This window comes from Ammospiza caudacuta, chromosome 4 (genome assembly GCF_027887145.1).
Source record: "Ammospiza caudacuta isolate bAmmCau1 chromosome 4, bAmmCau1.pri, whole genome shotgun sequence".
NCBI classification, from domain to species: domain Eukaryota; kingdom Metazoa; phylum Chordata; class Aves; order Passeriformes; family Passerellidae; genus Ammospiza; species Ammospiza caudacuta.
In genome coordinates this window covers 15,561,824-15,586,599 of record NC_080596.1, presented here as the reverse complement: position 1 = coordinate 15,586,599, position 24,776 = coordinate 15,561,824, and the positions used below count along the sequence as shown (strand labels likewise).

General features: G+C 45.4%; 1 protein-coding gene across 2 annotated transcripts in view; it reads right to left on the bottom strand.

The window, feature by feature from the left end:
- Positions 1-8,517: 8,517 nt before the first annotated feature.
- UNC5C (unc-5 netrin receptor C) overlaps positions 8,518-24,776 on the bottom strand; it is a 243,332-nt gene continuing 227,073 nt past the window's right edge. For both annotated transcript variants that reach the window (XM_058803456.1, XM_058803458.1), the window contains 6 exons: positions 22,332-22,500; positions 20,274-20,507; positions 15,131-15,280; positions 14,732-14,896; positions 10,252-10,430; positions 8,518-10,016 (listed from right to left, as the gene is read on the bottom strand). In XM_058803456.1, the coding sequence (XP_058659439.1) occupies positions 9,851-10,016; positions 10,252-10,430; positions 14,732-14,896; positions 15,131-15,280; positions 20,274-20,507; positions 22,332-22,500 (1,063 nt within the window). In that variant the 3' untranslated portion in view covers positions 8,518-9,850. The remainder of the gene's footprint in view (positions 10,017-10,251; positions 10,431-14,731; positions 14,897-15,130; positions 15,281-20,273; positions 20,508-22,331; positions 22,501-24,776) is intronic.

The following is a 24,776-nucleotide window of genomic DNA, read 5'->3' as shown; positions in this document are numbered from 1 at the left end:
AATGTGAGGGGTCCACCAACAAGCACGGCTGAGAAGAAAAAAAAAATAAATCTGTGTTCCCTTTTTTAAGGGAAAATGAAAAACCTCAAAAGTGCCCATTTCTGGGGTGGCAATCACATTTTTTTGAGTGTGAGGAGACTGGTGCCATGTGGCTGTAGTAGGGAATGACAGGGAGGAAGGGTGGGACACATTGGGTGGGTGGTGAGAGCTGGGAGCCGTGGGCAGCAGTGGGTACCTGCCTCCAGCACTCCTGATGTAGTGAGACACCACAAACTGAACTGTTGCCTCGAGCTTTATCTGCATTATTATTATTTTGTGTGCCCTTCCAGCAGCCTCCACACCTCTGGCAGCTGCTGCACAGCAGTGCCAGGCTCAGCTGCCAGGCTGGGGCTGTGTAGCAATGTGGTTCCCAGCAAGAGGAGCTGTCAGGGGAAAAGGGCAGTGGGAAACGTATTTTCTGTCTTCCCCTGTTCCTCCTTCCTGGGTCTGCAGTGGTTTTAGCAATGCTAATGCTGCAGAAGGGGAAATGAGAGGTGAAATATACCCTGGGAAGCGTTTTCTTTGGCAAGGTTCTGTTCTTCATCAGATTACCAAAGCTGAGCTGCATGGGAGTTACTGGTTTACCCTTTTTTACCCTTCATTTGTTTTTTAAAAATTTCCTGCCTGCCTATGTTGTTTTACTAGATGGTGTTCAGCTTAATTTTTAAATAAGTCCTTACAAATGCTGCTTTGATTATGCTAAGCCTATTTCGGAACTGAAATAATTGCCATGCAGGATTTAGCCTCAGCACTTCTGTAATGTTTCTTTCTTTTTTTTTTTTTCCCTTTTTGGACAAAACTGATTTATTTGTGGTAGGTAGGTGTATAATTGGGGTTTAGCTTAACAGCTCCCTGAAGGTATTTCTAGCTGGAAAAATTACCATTTTATACTTTCAAGCTAACAGAGAAAAATGCGCAGTTCAAGAGAACCAGCAAGACCTCCATGATGATAGGTGTTAAAAAGCTTAAGCAGAAGTTTTTTGTTCATTAGAGTGCTTTTTCTGCAGTGCAATTTCCCTGCCTGTACCCAAATTTACCAAGCAATACAAAAAGAAAATCTCTGAGAGTTAATAATACACCAAATCCTCACCCCAGGAGGGGCAAGGATGGTTTCCCCATCCTTAAAAACTGTTTGTGAGGCTGAGAGCGGAGTTTGCTGCTTGGCCATCTTGACCTTGAGATTTGTGGGCTAAATTGGGGACAGCCCAGCCTCTCTTCACCTTTTTGTCTTAGTGAATGGAGCCATGGCTTTCCAGTCTCATTTCTTCCCACAGAAGCCAGCACACCCTGTGGAACTGAGATTCTCAGCTCCAAAGAAGGGCATGGGACCTGCAGGTGCCAGCTCGCACAGCAGGGATGCTTCTATCCTCCCCGTTTAGGTCTGTTTCACCTCTTCCCTCCTAAAATATATCTATTTTTTAATAAATTAGCAGGGCTCTCTCCCCAGGAGTGTTTTGGAGGGTGCTTTGCCAGCTGGCAGCACGAGGCATGCAGTGAATGCCCCTGGCACCTGCTGTCAGCATGTTGCAAGAGAAAGGGCCAGTCGTTGGTTTCCTGAGCAAATCTTACCTTTTTTTTTTTTTGGTCCAGAAGAAAAGGGTCTAAGATACTGGTTGATAGATCACATAAAGTGTGTATGTTAAATGTTCAAGTTTATGTGTTTTTATATATATATAAATATATATATATATATATATTCAGTTGCGAGTCTGGAATAGCTCCAGTTTGTGGATTAAGAGTAAACTATTATGGATGAAAAAGCACTAAATAAAAACATAATATTTATTTATGAAAATGCATAAATGACAAATCACTGCAACGGTGCTGTATAGGAAAATAGATAAATATATATATATATAAATGAGGAGACACACACTGAGAAAGCAAACAGTCTGCGGTTGTGTAACTAGTGCCTGCCTATTTTCTCCCAAGATCAGATTTTGCCCTCAAATCTAACCACTGTAATCTATTGTGAAGGGCTATTCCTAAGGCGAAAAAACAGCCTGAGGCAAGTGTGGAGGTCTTTTGTTCCAGCACTGTGACATTGGAGTCGGGATGCCTGCATGGGTGACTTCCTGCAATGCTCCGTGTGTCATTATTAAGGTTCAGCACCTGCAGTGACTCCAGGTTAGTGTGTTTATTTTGCCAGGTGTGGCCTTTTAATGTCACTTCCATATTTTGGTAGTTTCAAAGGGCACATTGATGAGGGCTTGGAAGTCACTGGTAAAGATAATTGTGGCTTCGGTGCCCAAGGGTCTAGAAATCCACTTTTCAAATGTAAATCATTCAAGGAAGTGTAGTTTAGTTTCTTCCTGGCATAGAGGAGATGGCATTTATAAGTGGGAGAAGAAAAAAAGAGAGATGCCATCTAGCAACTGCTATCCTTTTTCTAGCACAAAGTTATTTCTATTAAAGAAAAGGTTGTCAATGTAGAGACTAAGAAACTAATTTGTGTTCTTTTTTGAGAACCAGTGCCTTATTAAACCTGTAAATACTGTAATTAGAAAACCTGGGGAACAAACTGTGTTATGTTGTATTTGTTCAAATTGTATATGGTTGTTTTAACATTCCCCCCCCCCAATAAAATTGCTTCCATCTCCCCATGACAGAGATTGCTATTTCCTTTTCATGTGCTTGAAAAGCACCATCTTTTTGTTTTATTTCCCTGGAAAGATTATTTTGACTGTGCCTCATTTTATTTATTTTATTTTTATAAGATTTTTTCATCTGAACAAACAAGTAAACAGCAATATGTTGCATATGTTTCCACTGGCATAAAAAAGCATCACTCCTTTCACAAGTCAGTGAAGAGAAAAATAGTAATTAAAATAGTGTTATCACTAATAGAGCAGTTGCTCGTGTTTTGTGGCTGATTATGTAAATCTATCGGAACTCTGCATTAGCATAATATTTTTTTAGACACCCCCCTTCATTCTGCCACATCTTTATGAATATTTTTGACTCCTATTTTTAACACCACAAGAGGAACAGGAGTCATCTCTGCACAGACTGAAGCAATAATTCCCAGCCCCATGTATCAGGTGAAAAAGTTCCTAAAATCCCCAGCATCACCTGAAAATGGCATTGCTTAATGCTGAGACATGGGGTGTGTACCTCTGCATCCAGTGAGGCATTTCTGGGAATTTGTCCCTAAAGCTGGAGCACTATTCTCATTCTGCAGTGCTGTGCTGCAAATCCACCTCAGTGTTTCCTGATGTTTAATTGCCTTGCTGGTTATTTCCAGAGAAGTGTGTAAATAATGGCAATTTTCCCTTCAGCTGCACAGCTCCTGCAGCCCTCCTGCTTTGCCCCAGACCGTCTGTGCTCAGTGGCATTGCAGTTATTCCCAGCAGCATTTCTACAGTCCCCTTGACCTGGCCACATTGAGGTGACCTAGCCCTGGCTGCACATTGCCCCTGGCATGCCACTGAATCCGCAGTTCTTATGTACAGAAACATTTCTTCTGAGGAGATTTTCTTTTTTTAAAAATGAAATTAAATAAAAGACTCCACTTCCAAGCTTCCAGGAACTAAACAATCGAACAAAAGGTGTATTTTTTTTCCAGTTGCTTATAAATATAATTTATTACCTGTTTAAAAATTCTTTCTTACACTTTGTACATGTCAGGCTGACAGAATAAATGCAGGCATTTACAAACAGAGGGAAGGAGAAAAAAGGGAGGGGGGTAAGAGGCACACTCAGAACTAGTAAACCACACCTCCACTGTACAGCAATACAAATAATGCAATGGCTAGCACTTCTCCTGTAGTAAGTCAGTTTTTAGAAAAGGAATTGCATAGAAGATACAGCAATAGGGAAATCAAAACCAAAAGAGTTCTCCAGATCTGAATAGCAAAGAAAACATATGCCATGAACCCTGGTAGAGCTGTGACATGGGAAGAGAAGGGAGAAATGTGATACACCTGGGTCACACAGATGTTTCTTTTCCTATGGGCCCTCCTTTACTTTGGAAAGGTACTGAAGGTACCTTCTTTTATTTTATTTTTTTTTCTTCAACAATAACAGAACATGTGTTAGCAAAAAGAGTCTGCCACACAGACATGTGAAAACAGCAATGCCACAACTCCTCTGTCTCAGCTGTGTCACACACCGCGGGTTATTGGCTCTCGGCTCGGGTGTTTTTGCAAGGTACCTTGAAAAATCTGCAGGGAGAAGAGTGTTTTGCCTCTCCTTCCTAATTTTGTTTGCTTTCCAGACCGATTTTGCTTTTTGTTTGTATTGTGCTAGCTCCCAAATTTACTGGCAGGCGGTAGTCAGAGCCAACTGGCGGCAGCCAAAGAAGCTCTGGGGCCCGTGCAAGCTTTTCTCATCTCAGGGCTCTTGTCCCATCACCCTCCCAATGACATCCCACTTCCTCACAGGCATCCCAAAGCTACTCTCCTGCCATGACATGGGATGCTTTGGGAGCAGAGGGCAGGCCCAGGATGCAGCACACGTAGAAATTAATCTCTTTGTCAGCAGTTGAGGAGACTGAGCCACTAATAAATACATTTAACCAGCACCACAGAAAACATGAAATACCTATTTGGGATAGAGGTTTGTGGGAATTCTGGATTATCATTGCTTTTTTTTGTACAGACTCAAAGGACTTCCAGATAAGGGATTTTCAGATTTCAGGGAGCAGGGATCAAGTTTAAAGGACAAATAACTAAATAAACTAAATGCTCCTATTCAAGCAAGGAGCCTGACCTACCAAACTTGTGGCTTTAAGTCCAATTCCAGTTACTTGCCAGCTTTTACTTTGTTGGCTTTTGACATACTGCCTGTTTGACCTTGCAGTGATGATACAGCACTGAATTTTTACCTTTACCTTCCCATTCAGAGGATGTCCATACCTAACATGAGCGCCAAAAGTCTCCAGCAGGTAGTGTCCTTTGTTTTCTCCTTGTTGCCTCTATGTACACATACACTTACTTTGCCTTTCTGTCCCACTTCAAAGGCTGTCTGAGATATGTATTTCAGCATTTAAAAATCTGCAGTGCAGCTCATTTATGGACTCAAGGTTTCACACACAAGCTAGGAATGGATTGCAGTGGTGACCCCAAAGTCAGTAACTCACTGGAGTCCTTGTGGGGAAAGGGACAAAGGTTTGGTTTTCATTCACAAACCACTCATGTCTTTGCACCACCTGATACTGACCAAGCCAGCCTGCAAACACTGAGTTACTTCATGGCCAGGTGAGAGCCAGACTAATACCTGAAAAGACTTCTGAACAATCAGTAAGATTGTTTACAAAGTGCCCTGAAAACAAGATTAAAAAAACCCAAGCCAACCTCAACAAAATTATTGTGTTTAAAATTAACCTCAGAGCTGTGGTAACTACTTGGCAGAGCATACAAGGGTCTAAGGGCCCACCCACCCCTCCCTTCCCAATGCCCCCTGCCCCCAAAAGAAAAGAAAAGGAGAACCAAAAAGAAACTATTGTAGGTAGCAATACAAGACATTAGGACACTGTCCACAATGACAGGCTTACAGCATGTAAATACATTTATTCTATATGTAAGCAACTGAAATAGCAGGAAACCCAGGGAATGGACATGTTTGGCTCTGTGGGTATTGCAGACTCCAACATGTCTCGTGAGTGTCTGCATTTCTGCCAGCAAGACAGAAAAAAGTCTTGGTCTCCCAAATGAAGCAAATCTTGACCGGAGACACCTTCACTGCTGCAAAATTTTCAAGATCCACTGAAACAGCACTTAGATCTTGCACTGTTTAGCAAGACACAGTGGAGCAGTTGTGATCATAAATTTTGAAAAAAAAAACCAACCCAACCAAACCCCAAACTTACCCTATACACTGACAGTCACCTTTACAAGAACACAACACAAGAAGAACTGAAGAAAAAAAAAAGGTGAAAAGGATTGCCTCCAATAAATGTTCCTTACTCGGAAATTAAAGGTTTTCCTTGAAGTCAGTAGATATTTTATATATATTTATATAATATATATACTATTTATAGCACTAGCAATCAACATGTAATGAAGAGATGGTGTGAAGAGCAGCAAAACTGCTGCAGTACAGAGCCAAAGGTGAACAACTAAAAGGAAGAGCATTTTAAAAAATAGCAATAACTGGAGGATAAGAAGCCTGCAGCCTTTTTTTGTTTGCTTTTTTCTCTTAAAGCAGATGTGCTCACCTGAAATAACATCTTACAACAACTTGTAAGAGTCAGCTCTGCCTGCCAAACTTCTTTGCCACAGGGAGCTTTTTCCCGTGCGACGTTGCTGTGGCGGCAGCGATGCAGTGGAGCTGGGGCTGAGCCCCACGAGATGGCACTGTGTCCATGCAATGCAGGCAGAGGAACTGCTGCTGGGTTTTCTCCCACCAAAAACAATATCCTGAACCCATCTGGCTGCCCTTGCTTCCCACCTGCTCTCCTTGAGGCAGCAGGATGGGGGATCTGCTGTGAACGCCACCAGCCAGAGCCCACTCCCACAGTGCCGCTGCCACTTCCCCAGAAAAAAAGAAAAATCTGAGCAAAATTAATGCAGGGAAGTGTGAGGTGAGCTGGGAGATGCTGTTAGCAGCAGTGGCAAAGAATGGGTGCAGAGCTGCTGGGATGAGCTGTGTGTGGCTCTGTGGAGGAATCTTCCCCTGCTCTCCCTGCCCTGTCAGGGCTGAGGCAGCGCAAGGAGCTGTGCTGGGAGCCTGCCGAGCCTATGGAGCTGCTGCTGGAGAAACCACCCAGCCTGTGATTGCAGCAGGGCATGGCAGGTGGTTTCTGAGCAGCTGGGGGAAGAACAGCAGCTTCACTACCCAGTGGCAGTCATGCTGCTGCCCAAGTCATGTTCAGTGATGAAGGGTAACATTCCTGACCTCCAGCCACTCTTAATCAGAGTGTGCATTTTTCCTTCCAATAAATCCTCTTTACTGTGATGTTGTGAAAGGAAAATGCCCCAAAACACTGAGGAAGTTGTTCATCTGCAAGTTGTTTCTCTTGCAGAAGGCATCAGAACACAGGTCAGAGGGCTGGCCAAAGGAGCATCAACTCATAGCAAACTCATAGCAGAACAGAAAAATAAGAGAGACTTTGTGGCCCAGATCCTGGTGAGAAGGGTGCACATGCTGCCCACCTAGAAAAAATGAGAGCTGGGGAGCAACAGTGAGCCTGGGGATCAACCAACAAAGACTGAGCTGAAAAGGCCAAAGGTTTAAGGACAATTCAGCTCCTGCACCTGCCTTGGAATGGAAGTCAAGGAAGGCCACATGGGAAAGGTGAAGAACGACAAACTAAACACAACTGATTACGCCTAAAGATGGCGTGGAAAGGAGAAAAGCTGAGACCTACCTTTAAGAGCCATTTTAGCCCTCTGAGGTAAGTTAAAGGTGTGGAGAAAAGGCAGAGCTGAAAGCCCCAGTCCAGTTCTCCAGAAGTTGAAAGCGAAATTTCCATAAGCATTGCAGTGGGCTGCACCAGATGCCCAAGGTGAAAAAGAAGATGGTTGTTCACTGGGAGGATGTCCATGGCATCTCCACATTAAGAGAAGGTGGGGCTTACACGAGCAAAATGCACACAGATGTTGAAAGCTACAATGTCCTCTGGTCTCCAGTTTTGACTGAAATGCTGGTTTGCAAACTGCCTGGTTACCTCTTACAAGGAAGAGAACTTTTTGTGCTGGCTGTCTGGTGGTAAATCAAAACCTAACTCACTGGTCAGGGAACTATAAGCAAAAAGTGACAAGGCTGTGGAAATGTCAAATGGAAAAAAAGGTCAGATGAAAGTTTCTTTTCATTTTGACCGATGACATTTTCAGTTACCTTCAAAGGTGCAATCTGGAAAGCCTTGGGGAAAGCAAAACTAAAAGCACAAAAGAGAACAAGCTAACTTCAGTCTCGGGAAGCATATGGAATGGTAATGCATACGTGGGCAGGGGCATGCATGTGTGCACAACAGCAACAACCAGGGCCTTGCTGGGAACCTGGAGTGGACAGGTTGGGGCAAACAAGCCTTTCTGTGCCAGACATAAATGACAGCCTAGTCAGGTGGTAAAACTACTGCAATCCTATGTGCTGTCATGTACCAAAGCCACAATTTTCAGTGAACAGAACAAAAAACATTTGCAGTGACAACCATTTTTGGTTTTCTCCTTTTGCAAAGCTCCCATCTCACCTGTTTTGTGAGGGCTGTAGAGGGACAAGTGTTCCCTGGCCAGCCACCGAGGACTGCACTGCCCTGCCCTGCCCAGGCAGCGGTGGTGGCAGGAGCAGCAAAAGCAGCAAACTGCAGCACACAGGATCTCAACTTCACCACTCCACTGCCCTGCACTGCCCCATGGAACACAGGCTTCCCTGGCTGCAGCAGTGCCTGGGAATGTCCATGGAGATCTGCCAAGTGCATCTCACACAGAAGTGACCCAGCAGAGGGCTGGGCTGGCAGCAGGCCTGGCACAGCAAGCATTGCTGGAGCTGGTGGGTTTCAGTGAGACCTGCAGATCTGTGGGGAACTGCTGGCTCTTAGAATGCTACAAAACAAAGCAAAAATTATGGAGGCCCACCTTGGATGCATAAATCAGGTGGAGGATGTCAGTGCCTCCACATGCTTGCACCATCTCTGGTTCACAGCCACCCCAGGACAGCTTCTTGGAGCAACCTGTCACACCAGGGTCAGACACTTGGTAGGTGAAGATCAGCAGTGTCACCAGTTCATGCAGCCTTGGCACTGGCCATGGAGCACAGCAATGCTAACAAGAGGTGAGCAGCCTCTGTGGGCTGGCAGAGGACTCTGGAGGAGGAGTACGATGACAAATGGAAGGACAGACAGCATAGAGAGGGACATGTCTTAAAAAGACCTTCAGGGAGGGGACAACAGGTTCCATAAAACCAGAAATTATTCATTCTGCTGCTGACAATATTAGAAATAAAGTAATAATGGCAATAATAATAGTCATTATAATCCTTGCACTAGATACTAATCAGTAAATAACTATCATAGCAACTTCTCTTTTACATTTTTTTCTGGGTTTCTCCCCCTCCCCTCCAACCACTCTGAATTGCATATCTGGCCCCTCATATAGCAAAGCAGTGGAAAGGGTGTGAATTGAAAATTAACTCAGATCCTTCGTTCCCCACTGTCCTAGAGCTATTCTCCACAAAAGGCTCAGTGGGACTGTCTTGGGGAAGAAAGGGAACATTTCGTGTTCCTGCTTATCAGCCAGAGTACCTGCTTTCCAGATGCACACTCTGATTTTCTTGGTTTGGTTTTTTTTTTTTTTTACAAGTAGGTCTAGGAAACAGAACAATGACAGGAGGATCATTGTGAGACAACCAATGTGCAGAATTGTAGCCAAAATCTGAATTCACCAGAAACCAATAAGCTGAAATAGCCACAACCAACTGTCCATAGTCTTGTCTACAATGGCTTTAAACAAAAAAATATAAAGAGCCATGGACAGTTTCCTTACCCCTGTCCAGAATTTGATGTAAACAACATCCATAGAAACTGGGATTGTTAAGAAAGTTTATCCATATATCTGGATAGCAATAAAAAGCGTTTCCTAGGAAACTGTAAAAACCTGTACCAAGCAGTGTACAGCCAAGCCGAGAGGAACATTAGGTTGATTTATATTTTCAAGGTACAACTTTGCATGATCTCTTTCTGATCCTGTGATAATGTACAAGGAGAGCACGTGTGAAGGTCAGGGCTGGTTTTTTTCTGTTTGTTTGCTTGCTTTCTTCTCTGAAATGTCTCTTGTGTAACTCATTGGTCTGGGTTTTCATTTCAATTCTCCTTTGCAATAACAGGGCATTACCGCTCCCCGCGTCTGTCCTTCCTGGTCATGCCAAGGCTGCATCAGTAATTTCCTTCTGCTGCCAAAGAAACAACCGTTTCGTGTCTTCCCATTTCTTCCAGAACTGCTGCCAGCATGCTCAGGTTGCCATCAGGGAAATTCTGGGCTTCCCAGAGATCCAGGATCACCCCGGTGGGACTTGATTTCGTAGCAAAATAATTTAAGTACCTGCAATGAGCCAAAAGGAAACTTGCTGGTTTTGAGCTGCATGGAAACGACCTCAATTCATATGATTTCAACCCATCCCTGTTGCTGGTGCTGTCAAGGTGCTCATGCCCTGTGTAGTCAGCATGACCAGCGTGTCCATGTGCTTTCAGTGGGACTTGCAGCAGGATGTTTTTGCACATATCCCCCCATCCCTAGGAGCTCCCCTGCCTGACCACACATGGGCAGCCCTGCTCACCTGTCCAGTTTCAGCTTGTGGGCCAGCATGCGCCAGTCGTGGCCCCTGGTCTGGGGAGCGTCCAGGCTGCTGCACAGCTTCTGCCTTATTGGGTGGGGGATGCTGAAAGCGCTGGGCCCCACGATGGTGGTGATGGTGCCCGCTGAGTCCATGGGAGGGTAATCAACACCAGTAGGTTCCTGAGATTGGAAAGACAGAAAAAAAGCCTGAACAACCCATCAGTTTTGTTACTGAGTGAAAAGACAATGGTAGAACTACATCCTCTGAGACACAGGGCTTTAACTTGCAGCCCTCTGCTAATCTAGTAAACACTAACAAACACATGTTAATCCACTGAAAACCAGAAGTATTTATAATTAGCTTTGGGTAGAAAGAAATTTTTTTTCCTCCTCTTTTTTTTTTTTTTTTTTTTTTGAGGATAAATATTACTATAGCTGGACAAAATGGCCATCTTAATTAATCACTTACAGGAAATAATGAAGATCAGTCACTTGGACACATTTCAGAGCAAAGTGCTACTACTAGAGCAGGGCTGGGCTTTCCTGGCATGGCTAACAAGACCCGCTTCCCAGCATCTTCCCAAGCCCCAGTGTCCCACCAAGCCAGGACGAGGCCTGTAAAGCCACAGCTCTGAAGTTTAACTCCAGGTGAATTCTTCCTGGAGCTGTTCCATACACCTTGGCGTGGCTGCTGGTGAACCAGAAGAGCTTGCTAAAGACTCCAGTGGATAGCACCAGCTGGAACCACACGTTGGGCACCAGCTGATCTTTTTTTTTCCACAAGGAACAGTTTATTACAGGTGAAGGGAGCAGGACAAAAAACCCTCCAGCTCCCTTGTGCAAGGGGTTTTGTTCAGACATTAGTCAGGGGGTGCACACAAATAGCTAACTAATGGGGAATCCTTGAGGGAGGAAGAGGCATCAAGTGTCTGGGGCAAATTGGGGTAGGAGGGTGGAGAGGATGGGTCACATGGGCCAATGGGGCTTTAGGGAATAGAGGAATTCCAAAGTGGTGTTGCAGACAGGGATTGGCCTGAGGTTTAAGTGGCAGAGAAGGTTTGGGAATCAAGGGCTGGGTTGCCTTGACAGGCAGGGAAAGACCTGGAACAAGGGGTGGGGAATGACATGAGGAACAGCTTTGAAGGAGAGTAAAACCCAGGGGTAAACCAGCTCTGGGAGAACATGGGGGTACAAGGAAATGAAGCACTTAACAAGGAATCAATAAAATAAATTCCAACTGCAACACAGGCTCACACTATTGACATCCCTCTGGCAGTACCCAAGCTCTCTGAAGCCTCCAATACTTTGCAGACCTCAAACAAACAGTCAGTACCACCCCAGGCACAAGCTGAGCCCTCATCTGCTTGTGACTTTGACTCTGGAAATAGATGGAGAGCAGGGGGTGAGGTGGTGGGGGCAGGCATTGCCCCCTCTCCCCCAGACACCTGCTGTGCTCCAAGACAGTGTGGCAGCAAGTGTTTCAAGGGAAAAGTCATCCCCAAAGCCAGCTTGTCCCCTGCAGGTGTGGTGTTGATGCTCTTTGATGTGGTCCTCCCAGCTGGAGGGGTCCCTATGGCACCACTCTAACACCCCTGGGAATAACAGCAGTTGGCTCCTCTGGGCAAGGATTTTGTCTGCTCCTTGGCCTGGATGGATTTAGTGCCCAAAGGCTTGGTAGCTGGTGGGACAATGATAGCTGGTAAATTTGGATGGTTGGGTTTGTTTAGGAACAGCGAGGTCCATGATGGAAAAAGCAGCAAACATGGCTGGTTCTGCCCTAATGCTGCTCAGTCTATTTCACAATTTGGTATTCTTTTTCTAGTAGAAATGGGGGAGCTGCTTCTCCTCCCCCTCTGCCAGATCACAGCCCCAGGCAGCCAGAAACACTCATGCTAAAGACTTGTCATTAAATATCAATTTGTTTTCTCCTCTGTGAACTGTCTTGCTGCTTTGTGTCAAACTGGCTGTTGGGAAGGAGCTGTAATACCTGAAACAGTCTTAAAGCCAGGCAGCTCCTGGCTGAAGTTGTAATCACAAACCCCCCAAGGATTTTGCTGGGGATGCTCACAGTCCTGTGCAATCTCTGGTTTACCAACCAAAAATGAATTTAGAGATGGAAAGGGAAGAGCCAGTGTCCATGAGCAATGCACAGAATGAAACCTTCTGGCTCCACTCTTTTATATACACCAATTATTTCTTTTCCACTGTGTAAATATGAACTTTTTGGGCTTTTTTTTTGTTTGTTTGTTTTAGGTTTTTTGGGTTGTTTTTGTTAAAGGCATGGCATTTTAGGCAATCAGAGAAATTTCTAACTAAGGAAGATTTACACAACACTGTAATGTCCTCAATTAACATGTTGAATGTGGCATCTGTACTTGGGCGCCAAGGCTGTGGATCACAGACTGCCTGTCCCAACCCCAGTACCCAAAGCCTGGCAGCAGGTACTGCCCAGGAGCCAGGAAAATGATGTGCCTGATGCTAGTGCTGTGTGCAGGCTCACCCACACTGGGAGGTTGGAAGTGGCAGTGGGGTGGTGGCAGTGGCATTGCAGACAGATAATCTTTTCTTTATATTCTGGGCCAAAGGACACACGTGCTGCCCTGGCTCTCTAGGTGACCTGCAGCCCCAGGGGCTTCAGGATTGCTGCAGAAGGGCCCCAGGTATCTGCAGCATTGTCTGTGGCTCTTCTGTGTGAGTGTCAATGGTACAAGATATAAAGAGGGCTTCAAAAATGAATCAGGGGAGACCTTTATCACTATTTTCTTCCTGCTTTGCAAATGTGTGTGTTTTGGCACTCACTGCATTTGTATTTTGGAAGTCCCAGTGGTAGACACTGTATAAAGCCAGTATAAGACAGTTTAATCTGCAGAAGTTTTACATCCTTTGCCGTGGACTAAAAAGAAAGCCCATCAAGGGAGGATTCAGGAAACTGTGTTACTGAATTTTTATTGCAGGGTGACAGTGGCAGAGAGACAGATGCAGCAAGAAGGAAAGATGCCAGCACAGTCCTGCAATGCCTAACCACTGGCTGGATACCACTAGCCTAACCTCAGAAGAAAATGTAAGGAACCAGAGCTATGATTTCCTGATGCCTGGTCTGATGTCTTTATCACGCTTCTGGAGGCATACATTGGTTTCCAAGTTGCAGTTATTACCCTTTTAGGTGATTACCCTTTCATCAGATCTTTGAGTTATAGGATTTTCCCTAGTTGGCCCTATATCCCAGCTCTTAGCAGCCCAAAGTCCTCCTGTTCCTTGCTGGAGTTTGGGAATATCACAAGGTGTCAACAATAAGGGGCAATTTTGCAGGAGGCAGCCTTGATCACAGTGGTATTGTTCACTCCCTCTATTCATCCTTGATGGATAGGATCACAGCACAAGACAAGAATATTACCCTGCTCTGAATCTATTACCAGGCCCTATTACACACAACCAGCTGAAGATGATTATAGTGTATACTTGCATTTCATTAAAGTTACTTTCAGCTCTTACTCTTCTCTGTGAGGTTAAATTAGTGATTACCTCAATGCGGCACTTATTACAATAATTGTTTATGATGCTTGTTTTACCATCTGTCCTTAATGCTGTGTAGTCCCCAGATGAATGTGTAACTTTACACCCACTAACCAAGCAGATGTTATGGGTAATGGTGCTCACTGTCAGAGCCCTACAGCACAAGCAACTTTCATCTCTGCTCTCGCAGCCCTTCCCCAAGCCAGCCAGCAGTAATTGCCACCTGACAGTCTGCTCCTCATAGCTGCCAAGGGTACCAGGGATAAAACCCACCAGCACATTCAACGAAGTCAATGCCACTTCACACCTAAATTTGTTGCTCCATCTCAGCCCCAAGCTTGACTGCCCCATGGAGCTAAAATTCTCCAGGTGCTACACAGCATTAGCAAACTCATGATAGTATTTCTTCTGGAAAATGTCAGCCATCAAAAAAAAAATTGCCAAAGACAAAAGTCAGGATTTGTAGTAGTAGCAAAATACAAGGAGAAAAGTTACTGCAACCAGATCATCTGATATTTCCTATTGCACAGCAGCTATTATGTGGGATCAGAGGGGAGTGGCTCTTGGAAGACACAACACTGACATTTTCCTATTCTCTTTTCTCTCTCTCTCCAGGGAACTATCAGACATACTGGGTCTCATGGACTGCCAAGGAAACAGGACCGTAAGAGCTTCATGAGATGTTTCAGGGAGTGGTAGGCAAAGAGCTCCTCCAGATAGACACAGAAAGGCAGCACTAGCAGACAGACCTCCCACCTTTGAAGGAGGGATGCATCCTTCCATATGAGAGAAACTACGGAAAAATGCAACAGGAGAGACAAAGCAATGACTTAATGACTCTTTATGTCCATACCAGCAGTCAGGACCAAAATGGGGAGCACTAAAGAGGTCCCAGTGGGAAAGGTTTTACCTTCTTAGCCATCCCATATTCCTGCAGTTGGATGGAAAAGTACACAAGTGTCATTTACCTCTGAGACAGAACAGTTAAGCTGGAAGATCTGTCCTTCTCCTTCGACCTGTCGCACGCACAGTTTGCACACCAGCTCCTGGGTGTTCAGACTGAACCTTTCCAGTGTGAAGGTGCAGTGCAGGTTCCTCTGACATCCACTCCAGATGTGGTAAAAGGGAATTTCCTGCAGGAGGAAAGCAAAAAAGTATAGTCAGGGAGGGATGTTGAACCAAGACATGGATGTTATGTCACCAGGGACTGCAGGCTCCGTGCTAATGTGACTGCAAATGGCCCAGGGGAAAAAAATGTCCATGGAACTACAGCCTGACTCCTGGTGTTTTTTAAAAACACCTGTGTGTGACAGTATTTCTTTAAGCCTCACTGCTAGCGTCCAATGTGAATGTTATGCTATGCTCACCTGGTATTTAGCCAGCAGCTTGCTCTTCCAGAGAGAATGGGCAATGTCATGAATGGACAGACGGAGGTTGTGGGTGCTTCCCTTGAAATGCAAAGTTTTAGGCTCTTCCAAAAGCTGCCCACCCATCTGCTGCTCAAGCTGGAGGACTTCCTGCAGTATTGGGATAAAAAGAAGACAGTGGTCAGGTTCCATCAACACAGCACACTGGTCTACTGAGTCCAGTGTAGATGCTGTAACTTGTGTCATACAGATTAAAAAAATACACAGGCATTGCACAGAATTGTGTGTCCCTGTGAACTGGAACTGCATTAGTTGATCTGACTGTAACCCTTTCACCTCTTTCATCCAGCAGAAGCCCAGCAGGGAGACACAGTGTTCTCTCACATGTCCTGTAAGCAGAAGCTCAATTCTGTTATTCAGTGGAATGTGAAGCCTTTGCATGCAGTCACTGCTTGAATATAGAAACAGATTATTTGCCATTGCTCAAATGGGACATCTGATGGTAGCTTTACTGTCTGGTTTTTGGAAACTCTGTTTGTGTAGGTCCTGCTGACACAGGACCTGTGCCTACCACTGGTCAGTCAGCTCATGGTCTGCTGCCCTGTGGCAGAGCAGTACAGGAGATAACAGATACCAGCCCTGACACTGGCCTGCAGGATGGCATGGAAGCAGCCCAAGAGACAGTGATGGAGCATTTTGTTCATACGAATACACAGGTTCAAGGCTACTGAAATACTGATCATGCGATTAAAAGCTAGCAAGCCAAGAGTCTGGTCATTTTATGAAGCTAAATATAAGCTTGTAATTAATAAGACCACAGTGGAATGTTGTCTACCAACAGCGTAATTGTGGACATGGAAGAAGCAAGTATAAAGGCACTTCCATGAGCCCCATTAGAAACCAACATAGCCAATCTCAGTCACATTTAATTAAAGGAGTCAACCAGCCAACCAGTCTCATGTGGCTAATGACAATCACACACAGTGGAGATGCTCAAGGAATGCAGGAGCACACAAAGCTGGGATTCTGCCCCAGGCCAAATAAAGGAGCCCCCATTTTAGCTAAGCTGATCCTGACTACATTGAAGCAGGTAGTAAGCATATAAGAAAAGCATCTGGCAGATTCTGAAGCTAAACCAATATTCTTTTATTGGCTATTAGAAGAAAAGAAACAAATTCAGGAAACCTTTCAGATTAAGGGTATGCCAATGAATCAGTTCCAGCTTCTTTCCAGTGCCACCTAATTACTTCATCAAGATGTCTAAAGAGCAATCAATAGTAATTATCTGATTACTATAGATCTTCATTATGTTCCAATTTCCTCCCTGGAATGTCCAGAAGATGACTTGTGGAGCTGTGTGAGCTAATTGCAGATGCCACCTCTCAGGCATGTGGTGCAGGTGTGCCAACAAACTGCTCCTGCCTGTGCTGCACCAGCTCTGGGAGCTACACTACTGTGGGGGAAAACTGCAGTGTGATGCTGCACCATCCCACTCACCAGATCTGTGTTTCTAGTTTCAACAACCCACTTCTGGTAGCCACCCTGGGCCACTGTAGCCCTTCCATCTGCTTTAACTGGAGGATGCCAAGCAGCCTGTCCTTCTCCCATGCCATTTAGCTAATTAATTCAGAATTAATTTGGAGCCATGACTTGCACAGCCCTTCAAACACAGTGGCTGGTTCCTGCCATATGGCCTTTTTTAGAGCAGTGCTTATCCTGCGGGCTGGCACCTCTGTGTCCTCCTGAGCCAAAACCTGAGCTGCATATTGCTTGCCCCATGCTGAGGTGCCTGTGGTCACCCTGCCCACTGTCTCTCACCACCCTGCAAGGCAGGAGTTATTTCCTAGGAGAAGGAGCTCTGTAAAGCACCACTCCATCACCTGTGGCACCAGAACAGCCACAGCTTGGGACTCTTCATTAAAAGGGCACAAGCAAACAATGGTGTTCAGTCCAAGCTGTGCCTTTCTTCAATAAAAGGAAAAAAAAATGCATTAAATAACAGAGAGAAGATCACAGGCCTGTTGTGCCTATTTTTGGGTGTTTTTTTGAAGACACCTGCTGTGCAGCACAAGACATGTTGGGGAATGTCACCCTGCTACAGCCTGAAGTCCTTCACATGCCCCCAGTGTGGGAGGCAGCTGTTGCCATGTAACTGGCTGTTCAGCCCCTGCCACACTGCCACACACAGGTCACATACCTTAATCTCAAAGGCACACATCAATAAAGAGAGCAAAGCAGATGGATTTCTTTATAGTTGTTGTGTTATTACTTTTTCCTTTTACTTTCTTTCCTTTTTTTTAACCCTGGGCGTCCTCCACAAGGTGCAAAAATTAACCTTAAAAAGAGAGGCCAGCGCTCAAGGTCACAATTCCCCTCATCCTTGCCTAAAAGGCATTTTTGTGAACATCCCATCCAGGTGGTTCAGGACCCTGTGGTGCAAAGGATGCTGCATGTGTGATCAGCACCGAGCCCACGCTGTTCCACAGCAGCCAGGAGCTTCACTAAGCTGCTCCCACAATAACCAAGCCCTTATTGATGGGAAATCATTACACTTCCCTACTGTACTGCGGGTGCCGGCAGCTCAGCTGCGAGTGCTTACTCTGCATGATGGGAGGGAAAAGTCTGCTGGATAAACACTGCACTGAGCTTTATGCTGCAACTACTTGTCTTCCTTTGGTGGCTGTTAAAATACATTCAGCATATGGCACACTCATTCCTGGTTGTAAATAATAACAGAATGCATTTGGTTGTCTATTAAAAAATACACACAATCCCCTACAAAGGCTCTTCCAAAGCTCAGGCAATGCAACATGGGAATATTGCTCTCCCCTCCCCTTGCTGTGCTTTGCCTAGAGCAGCCAGCCTCAAGACAGGGAGATGTTGCAGCTGGTGCCTCACCTGCTGCTAACAATTTTTCTTTCCTCTCTGAAATACTTCTAACATCAGCATCTGCTGGCCCAGCCCTGTCTGCACGCCTTGTCCCCACACCCAGTGGTAACTGCCCTGTGAATGCCTTCCCTTTGGCAATACAGCAGTGCCAAGGATGTCCTCCCGGCACAGCGGGGGCTGCTGCAGTACCAGCTGCTGTGAAAGCACATGCCAAATACCCCAACCTTTTTTCCTTCTATCTAAATAGTCATAGACTGAGTCTACACAATTGTGTCACACAGATTGAGTCTACTCAACACTGTCACACAGGGATGTTTAGTACACGCTGGTTTGTATGCACCCGTTCGTACATGCCTGGTCATACACACTGGGCCATAGCCAGCCCTTCCAACTACACCTATTTTACTAATCTACAGCTGCTCTACTAGGCTTCTTTTCCCTCAGTCTTCTCCTTCCTTACACTGCCAAAGAAGGGCAGTTCATGCATTCGTAAGAGTCTGTGGCCAGCAAGCAGATGTGCTTGTCCTCCTGCAAGCCACCCTACGGGTGCCTCCCCGGTCTTGGGGTGGACATGCCAAAGAGAAAAAAAAATTAAAATCCATGAACCGGGTGTAAGAAAGCAGTAGGTACAGAGTGGGATGGTGGCCTCCTGACTTTGCTCACCTTTCCTCACTAATCTGCAGTCTCACTTTGGGGTCTAACTGCAGCAAGATCCCAAGGACTGACCTGTTGCCCTCCCAGATTTTGGCTGCAGCTTCTCAGGTGAAGGACGGTTCCCCTGTGTGCCTTTCCTGATCCCTTCTGCTGTTGCACTGAATTGGATTAACTTTACCACATAACTCTCCCTACAGTCTATTAGAAACAGACCAACAGCTCCTGAGTAATTCCTAATTAGATTCCTCAGCTCTGACTGCATTAGCTGGCTGGCCAAGGCCCCTCCAACTCAGTTATTATTTCCTCAGGCCTTGTCAAACCCATGGAAAATTGTATTATGCAGCACAGGCATAAAACCATCAGGACCTTTGAAGCTTGATTGGTATGAAAGTTCCTTTCCACTTTTTTTTTTTTCTTTTTATTTTCTTTTTTTTTTTTTTTTTTTTTCTTTTAATAGGAGAAACAAAAGGGAAATCAGACCAGGAAAAATAACTGTTTCTAAAAGGTTGGTAACACCAATGCAGTGACAGAGACCAAGCTCCCAGGGCACAAAACCATGCTGAAGTGCCCATGTGCCTGCTTCAACCCTTATACTTGTTGCCTTTCTTACATGTACAAGAGCACCCACTCAGCAAAGCCTAGGCAGGTAATATCAGATAGTATCAGGGAGGACAACCAAGTGTGCTGATCTCAGTGATGGAAGTCACTGTTCTGAAAAACACAAACATCTCCCAGCCAGTGTATTTGGGTTTAAATCCCAATAGTTCCCAGCTAGACCTGAGGAAACAAAAGCATGTACAGCAGCAGGATGACTCTGCTTAGTCAGGCTTTGAAATCACTTTGCCACAAAGAAGTGAAATAGCTCTACCTACAGCTAAAGGAAAAACCCCACCTTTTAATAAATTCAGCTGTGCAGTTGGAGCTACATATTTCATGAGGACATCTATTATAGATACCTTCTGTATGAATATAGGTATTTATAAAGAGAAATAGTGAGTATGGGTACCTCTCTGCTCATCTGCATGTAGTGAGTGTGTGTTTGCGTGAATGCCAGAATTATGCAGGGAGAGTAAGGTTATCCAGTTAGGGATAGCAGCAGCTTTGCTTTATTCCACTTGTGAATTCCCAACACAAAAAGCTGCACGCGAAGGAGTGTAATAAAGCAGTATGAAAGCAGGCAGTGATTAACGGGCCAGAAGCTTCTTTTATCATTATCAAGTATTTACAAAGAAGCATTTATATGTTTTCCCATCTCTGGGGAGCTGGCACTTAGCATTAAAAATACATGAATAACGAATGAAGCCCTGTGTACCTTATGGCCTTTTAATAATGCAAAAACCTTAGGATTCAGGATATGATACAGGTAAACAAAGGAAAAAAGACTGGTGGTTGGAAAATGGTGTGAGATCCCTATGCAAAGGACAATTTATAGTGTCTGAGGGTTAAACTGTAAAACAGCAGCTTGCTGTCAAGCTCTTCTAATCAGAAAAATTACCCAGGGAGCATGAATACATGGAGCAGAAGGTCCATGTATGCTATGACTGCAGTCCTGTGACAACTGGGGAGCGAGACAGAGAGCAAGCAAGAGACCAAGAACCACCTTAAGAGCATCCTGCATGTCATCGAGGCAGTAGACCCGGATGCTGTACTCCAGGGAAGAGCAGGACAACGGTCCAAAGATGGCCAGTTTGAGACGTTTGGCTGCTGCCTTGGTGACTGACTGTCCCACCAAGGCATAGGTGCTGAGAGTTTCTGTCAGGATGTGGCAGGCCTCTGGGTCCAGCTGGATATAGCATGGTGTGGTGAAGTTTTCCTCTCCGACCACCACCACATCCTAAGAGAGAGAGAGACCAAGTTACAGCACGTGACTCCTCAGAGCTGCTCTCCTTTCAGGCAGCAATGCCCCTTTCAAGCCTGGATGATGCAAAAAGTCCTTGCTGTTTTCCTCTTAGATCAATTCAGGTCTAAATATACTGCTTCCAGCTTTTCTCCTGTGTAGACACAGGGACTGGATTTCTCAGGGGTGCTGGTGATGATGTTGGAGGTTGAATACTCTCCCTGTCTTCACTCTTGTTTTTAAAGCCCTGGGCAGACTTAGGCAAATAATGAAAATATCACCAAGACTTTATTGAAAGAGATATTGCAGAACTAATCATTTGGTGACCATGATTCAGCATCAGTAGTTTCAGGCATGCTGAATAAATAACTGCCCTTCACCTCCTAAGCACCACAATAAGGAGTTATAAAAACTCAGGAAAGGAAGTAACCTCCGTGACAGCCAAATACCACATCTATATGAAATATCACCTGCTGCTTCCTCAGAATAATCCTCTGTGACAAGACTGCAGGATGAGGAAAAAAAACACTGCCTGAATGCAGATGACCTCCCCACCCTGGGCGCACAGGAAAACAGCTCCCCTGCTCATTTCTCCATTCAACCCTGCGTGTAATATCCTTCAGGCAACACGAGGTGCTTTGAATGGCTTTGAGAGGGAGCAGGAGTGAAAGGTCAGCAGCAGGTGACAGCCACCTCTTGCAAAGCCACTCCGTGCCACACGACACTCAGCACAACTTGTCCACTTCATCCCTGCTGCCTGCAGCTCTGCAGAGCAATGTACACACCTGGCAGCAGACAAAAGTGAGCTCAGCTGGCATTAGGCATTAAGCTTGGCTCCCTTGGTCTCAGGAGAGGCACACCTGCCACGTTTGCAGCGGTGGCACAGCCTTTTTGGAGGGCAAGGTGCTGCTCCATGGCGTGGCTCTGGCAGGAGGTGATACTGCAGGGTGTGCGTGAATGTGTGTGCACACGGGTGTGTGAGGCTCAGCTTGGAGGAGCTGCTCCAGAGCTGACAGGAGGAAGAAGATTGCTGTGTGATGGCCAGGGGCCCCATGGATGCTGCACACACACCAGGGTGTGTGCAGGGCTGGCAGAGCAACCTGTGCCTAGGGCAGGAGCAGGATGGGGGGATAATGAAGAGGTGCCAGTAACACACAGCCACAAATAAGGGACACACGTGTGGTGCCACGAGCTGGGCTGTGGGGTGCAGATTAGCTGGCGAGACAGAGCTGTGCTTGCTGCATGCTCCCTCCCAGCAGGAGGAAGAGCTAGTGCTACAGGCAGCAGGCCAAACACGAGAGGCTTTTGAAGACAATGCTGGATGTGGCACTTCTGCTGCTGTCAGCCCAACTGCCTCCAGAAGCCACCCTGACCTTATTAAACTTACCAGTAGGAGAAAGTGCCCTTGCCAAATTAATTATGAGACCAAACTGGTGGCAGCAGGGATCTAGGAGCACAGAGCTGGAAAGGAGGGCTCTGTCAAGATGGCCCAGCCCTGCTGAAAGCATCACTTTATGCTCCAGTTATAGTGGGAAGATCCTTTTGACACACTGCCTTGGGACATTCTCCTGCTATACTACTGGCAAGGAACCTCCTCAGGCTTCCTCCATGGAAACCTGCTGGTACTAGGAGGTGCCAAAGTGCCCCAAGGCAGATCTCTGAATGGGCACACAGCAGCTTAGACATCTTGTAGGGAAGGGCACTCTTGCCTGCCTGTAGCAGTCATGGAAGCCCCAAAATACAGGTTCAGAAAGGAAAGTTAAGGACGAGCAGAGAGCCCTGCATGCAGCCAGCACACAGGCTGGAGCTCTGGAGCCTCACCTCCCACGGTCCCTGGGCAGCCTGGTGCTTCAGCTGGATCTGCCAGTCCTCTGTGTTTGGCTCTGCACAGTGGTGCATGGTTAGAATGACAGGCCGGGTCAGCAGGGCTCCTGGTGGGCCACAGCTCACCACTGGTGTCAGCAGCGTTTGGCTGTCTTCTACTGGTGGCCTGGTGAGGAGACAGAAAGATGGATACATTAAGTGAGCTGAAAAAGACAAAAAACCTTTTTACATTTGGGTGTGTAAAAATAAAAAATCCTTCTCTTAAAATAAAAAGACTGTGAAAGCAAAATAGGTGGGTTTTGTTTTTCCTTCATTTTTCCAAACTCTTATCTATTTCCTTTTTTGGCTTATTTCTGTGCCAAATATCATTCATGTGTCAAGATGCAGGTTTAGGTGTCAGCAAATTATAGGCCATATTTGCTGATTGCTCTCCACTCTGAAGGATCCTTGCAGATGGTATGCAGAGGCTTCATTTCATGCACTGCAAAAATGTGATCACTGCTGCATTTGGCAGCTCTTCAGTGACACACAAAAATGAGTGGTGGCTCTTGTAGGCACCACTTGTGAGAACTGTTTACTGTCAGGACAGAAAAAAACTGACAAAAAGAGGAAGACACTGAACTAATAAGGATGTGAGCATGACTGAAAGTGGAGCACAGCACATCTGAGATGTGCAGTTTGAGTTCTGAGGCATCACCAAACCACTGATACTCATTTTACTTAAAAGGCATTCAGGAATGGCTTCTGGAAATGGAACTACTGGAATGGCTATTGCAAATACACCTGCAGGCAGCAAGTGTCACTGCTGGTGAGGGAGAAAGGATGGTAAGGAATAGTGCAAAGGTAAAACACACTTGCAAAGTCCAAGATTTCTAGTGATTACCCCGATTTGTTCAGCTAAAAACACAGGTATTATCCAGTGTGCCTGCTGCCAGTCACTGGGAATTGGTGTTATGGGAAATCATGTGAGTATTTAGGATACATAACATACACTCTGGTTTGAAAATGACAGTGAGTGTGCATGTGTGTGTGTGCACATGTGCAAGTGCAAACCACCCAGACCAACCGCTGAAGAGCTCAAAACACGAGGAAGCATGAGTGACTTTAACTATCCTGACATCTGGTGTATGACAAATACAGCTGAATGTGCCTCATCAACTGCCTCCCTAAATAATAGAGGACAAATTCATGATCCAGAAACCAGCAAGTGGGATTTTACAAGCATTCAATGTGATCTGTGCTAAAAATCCTGATTTGCCCATAGGACCACACATGCTCTGCTCTGGCTGAGGGTTCAGTCCCAGGCTGCATTTACAAATACATCTACATCAGTCTTAGAGAAATTAGTTGAGACAACATTGCTGCTTTTTTCTACAAGTCTTTGTCTTTGCCAAGAGAAGAACATAAGCAGCTGTAATCAGAGAATCCTAGAATATCCTGAGTTGGAAAGGACCCACAAGGATCCTTGAGTCCAACTTCCTGCACAGGATTATCCCTAAGAGTCACACCCTGTGCCTGAGAGCATTGTCCAAACACTTCTTGAGTTCTGCCAGGTTGGTGCTGTGACCACTTCCCTGGGGAGCATGTTTCAGTGCCCAAACACCCTCTGGGTGAAGAACCTTTTCCTGATATCCAGTCTAAACCTCTCCTGACACAACTTCAGGCCATTCCCTCAGCTCTTGTCACTGGTGACCACAGAAAAGAGATCAGTGCCTGCCCCTCCTCTTCCTCTCATGAGGAAATTGTAACTGCAGGGAGATCTTCCCTCAGTCTCCTCCAGGCTGAAAAAATGCAGTGACCTCAGCCAATCCTCACATGGCTTCCCTTCAATACCCTTCACCATCTTCATTGCCCTCCTTTGGATGCTCCCTAATAGTTTAGATGCTCTCTAAAAGTCTCTCTTATATTGTGGTAGCCAAATCTGCTCACAATATTCAAGGTCAGGCCACACCAGAGCAGAGAAGAGCAGAGAAGGTAATCTTAGATAACATTTTCAGGGAGGCCAAATCAGGACATAAGCTATTTTGATATCAAATTTATCACACCTATTCTGGTTATTGCAAATATATGTCCATAGGACTAATTTAATTTTGTCCACCTTAATTCTCCCTGCTTATGCCGTTAATCTCACAGAATGAACAACAAACTTTTGAGAAATCCTTTTTTGCAAAATGGAATGAAGGCATTTTTGAAAATTACCCCTAGTTGTCTCAAATGTTGTGAAGGTTTTTGTAGCATTTGAGGAAAAAAAGGGTCTGGCATTGGAAAATTTAAATCTATGCAAATCAGTAAATCCAGATGATACGCATCTGTGAAAATTAACTGATGAGTTTCCTAAATGACATAACAATTGTTTCTGAAAATCCATGGACTGGAAACAAACAGCTGCGATATAGATGTCTTTCAAAAAAGATGCAAAGTATAACAATCTGGACAGCTATC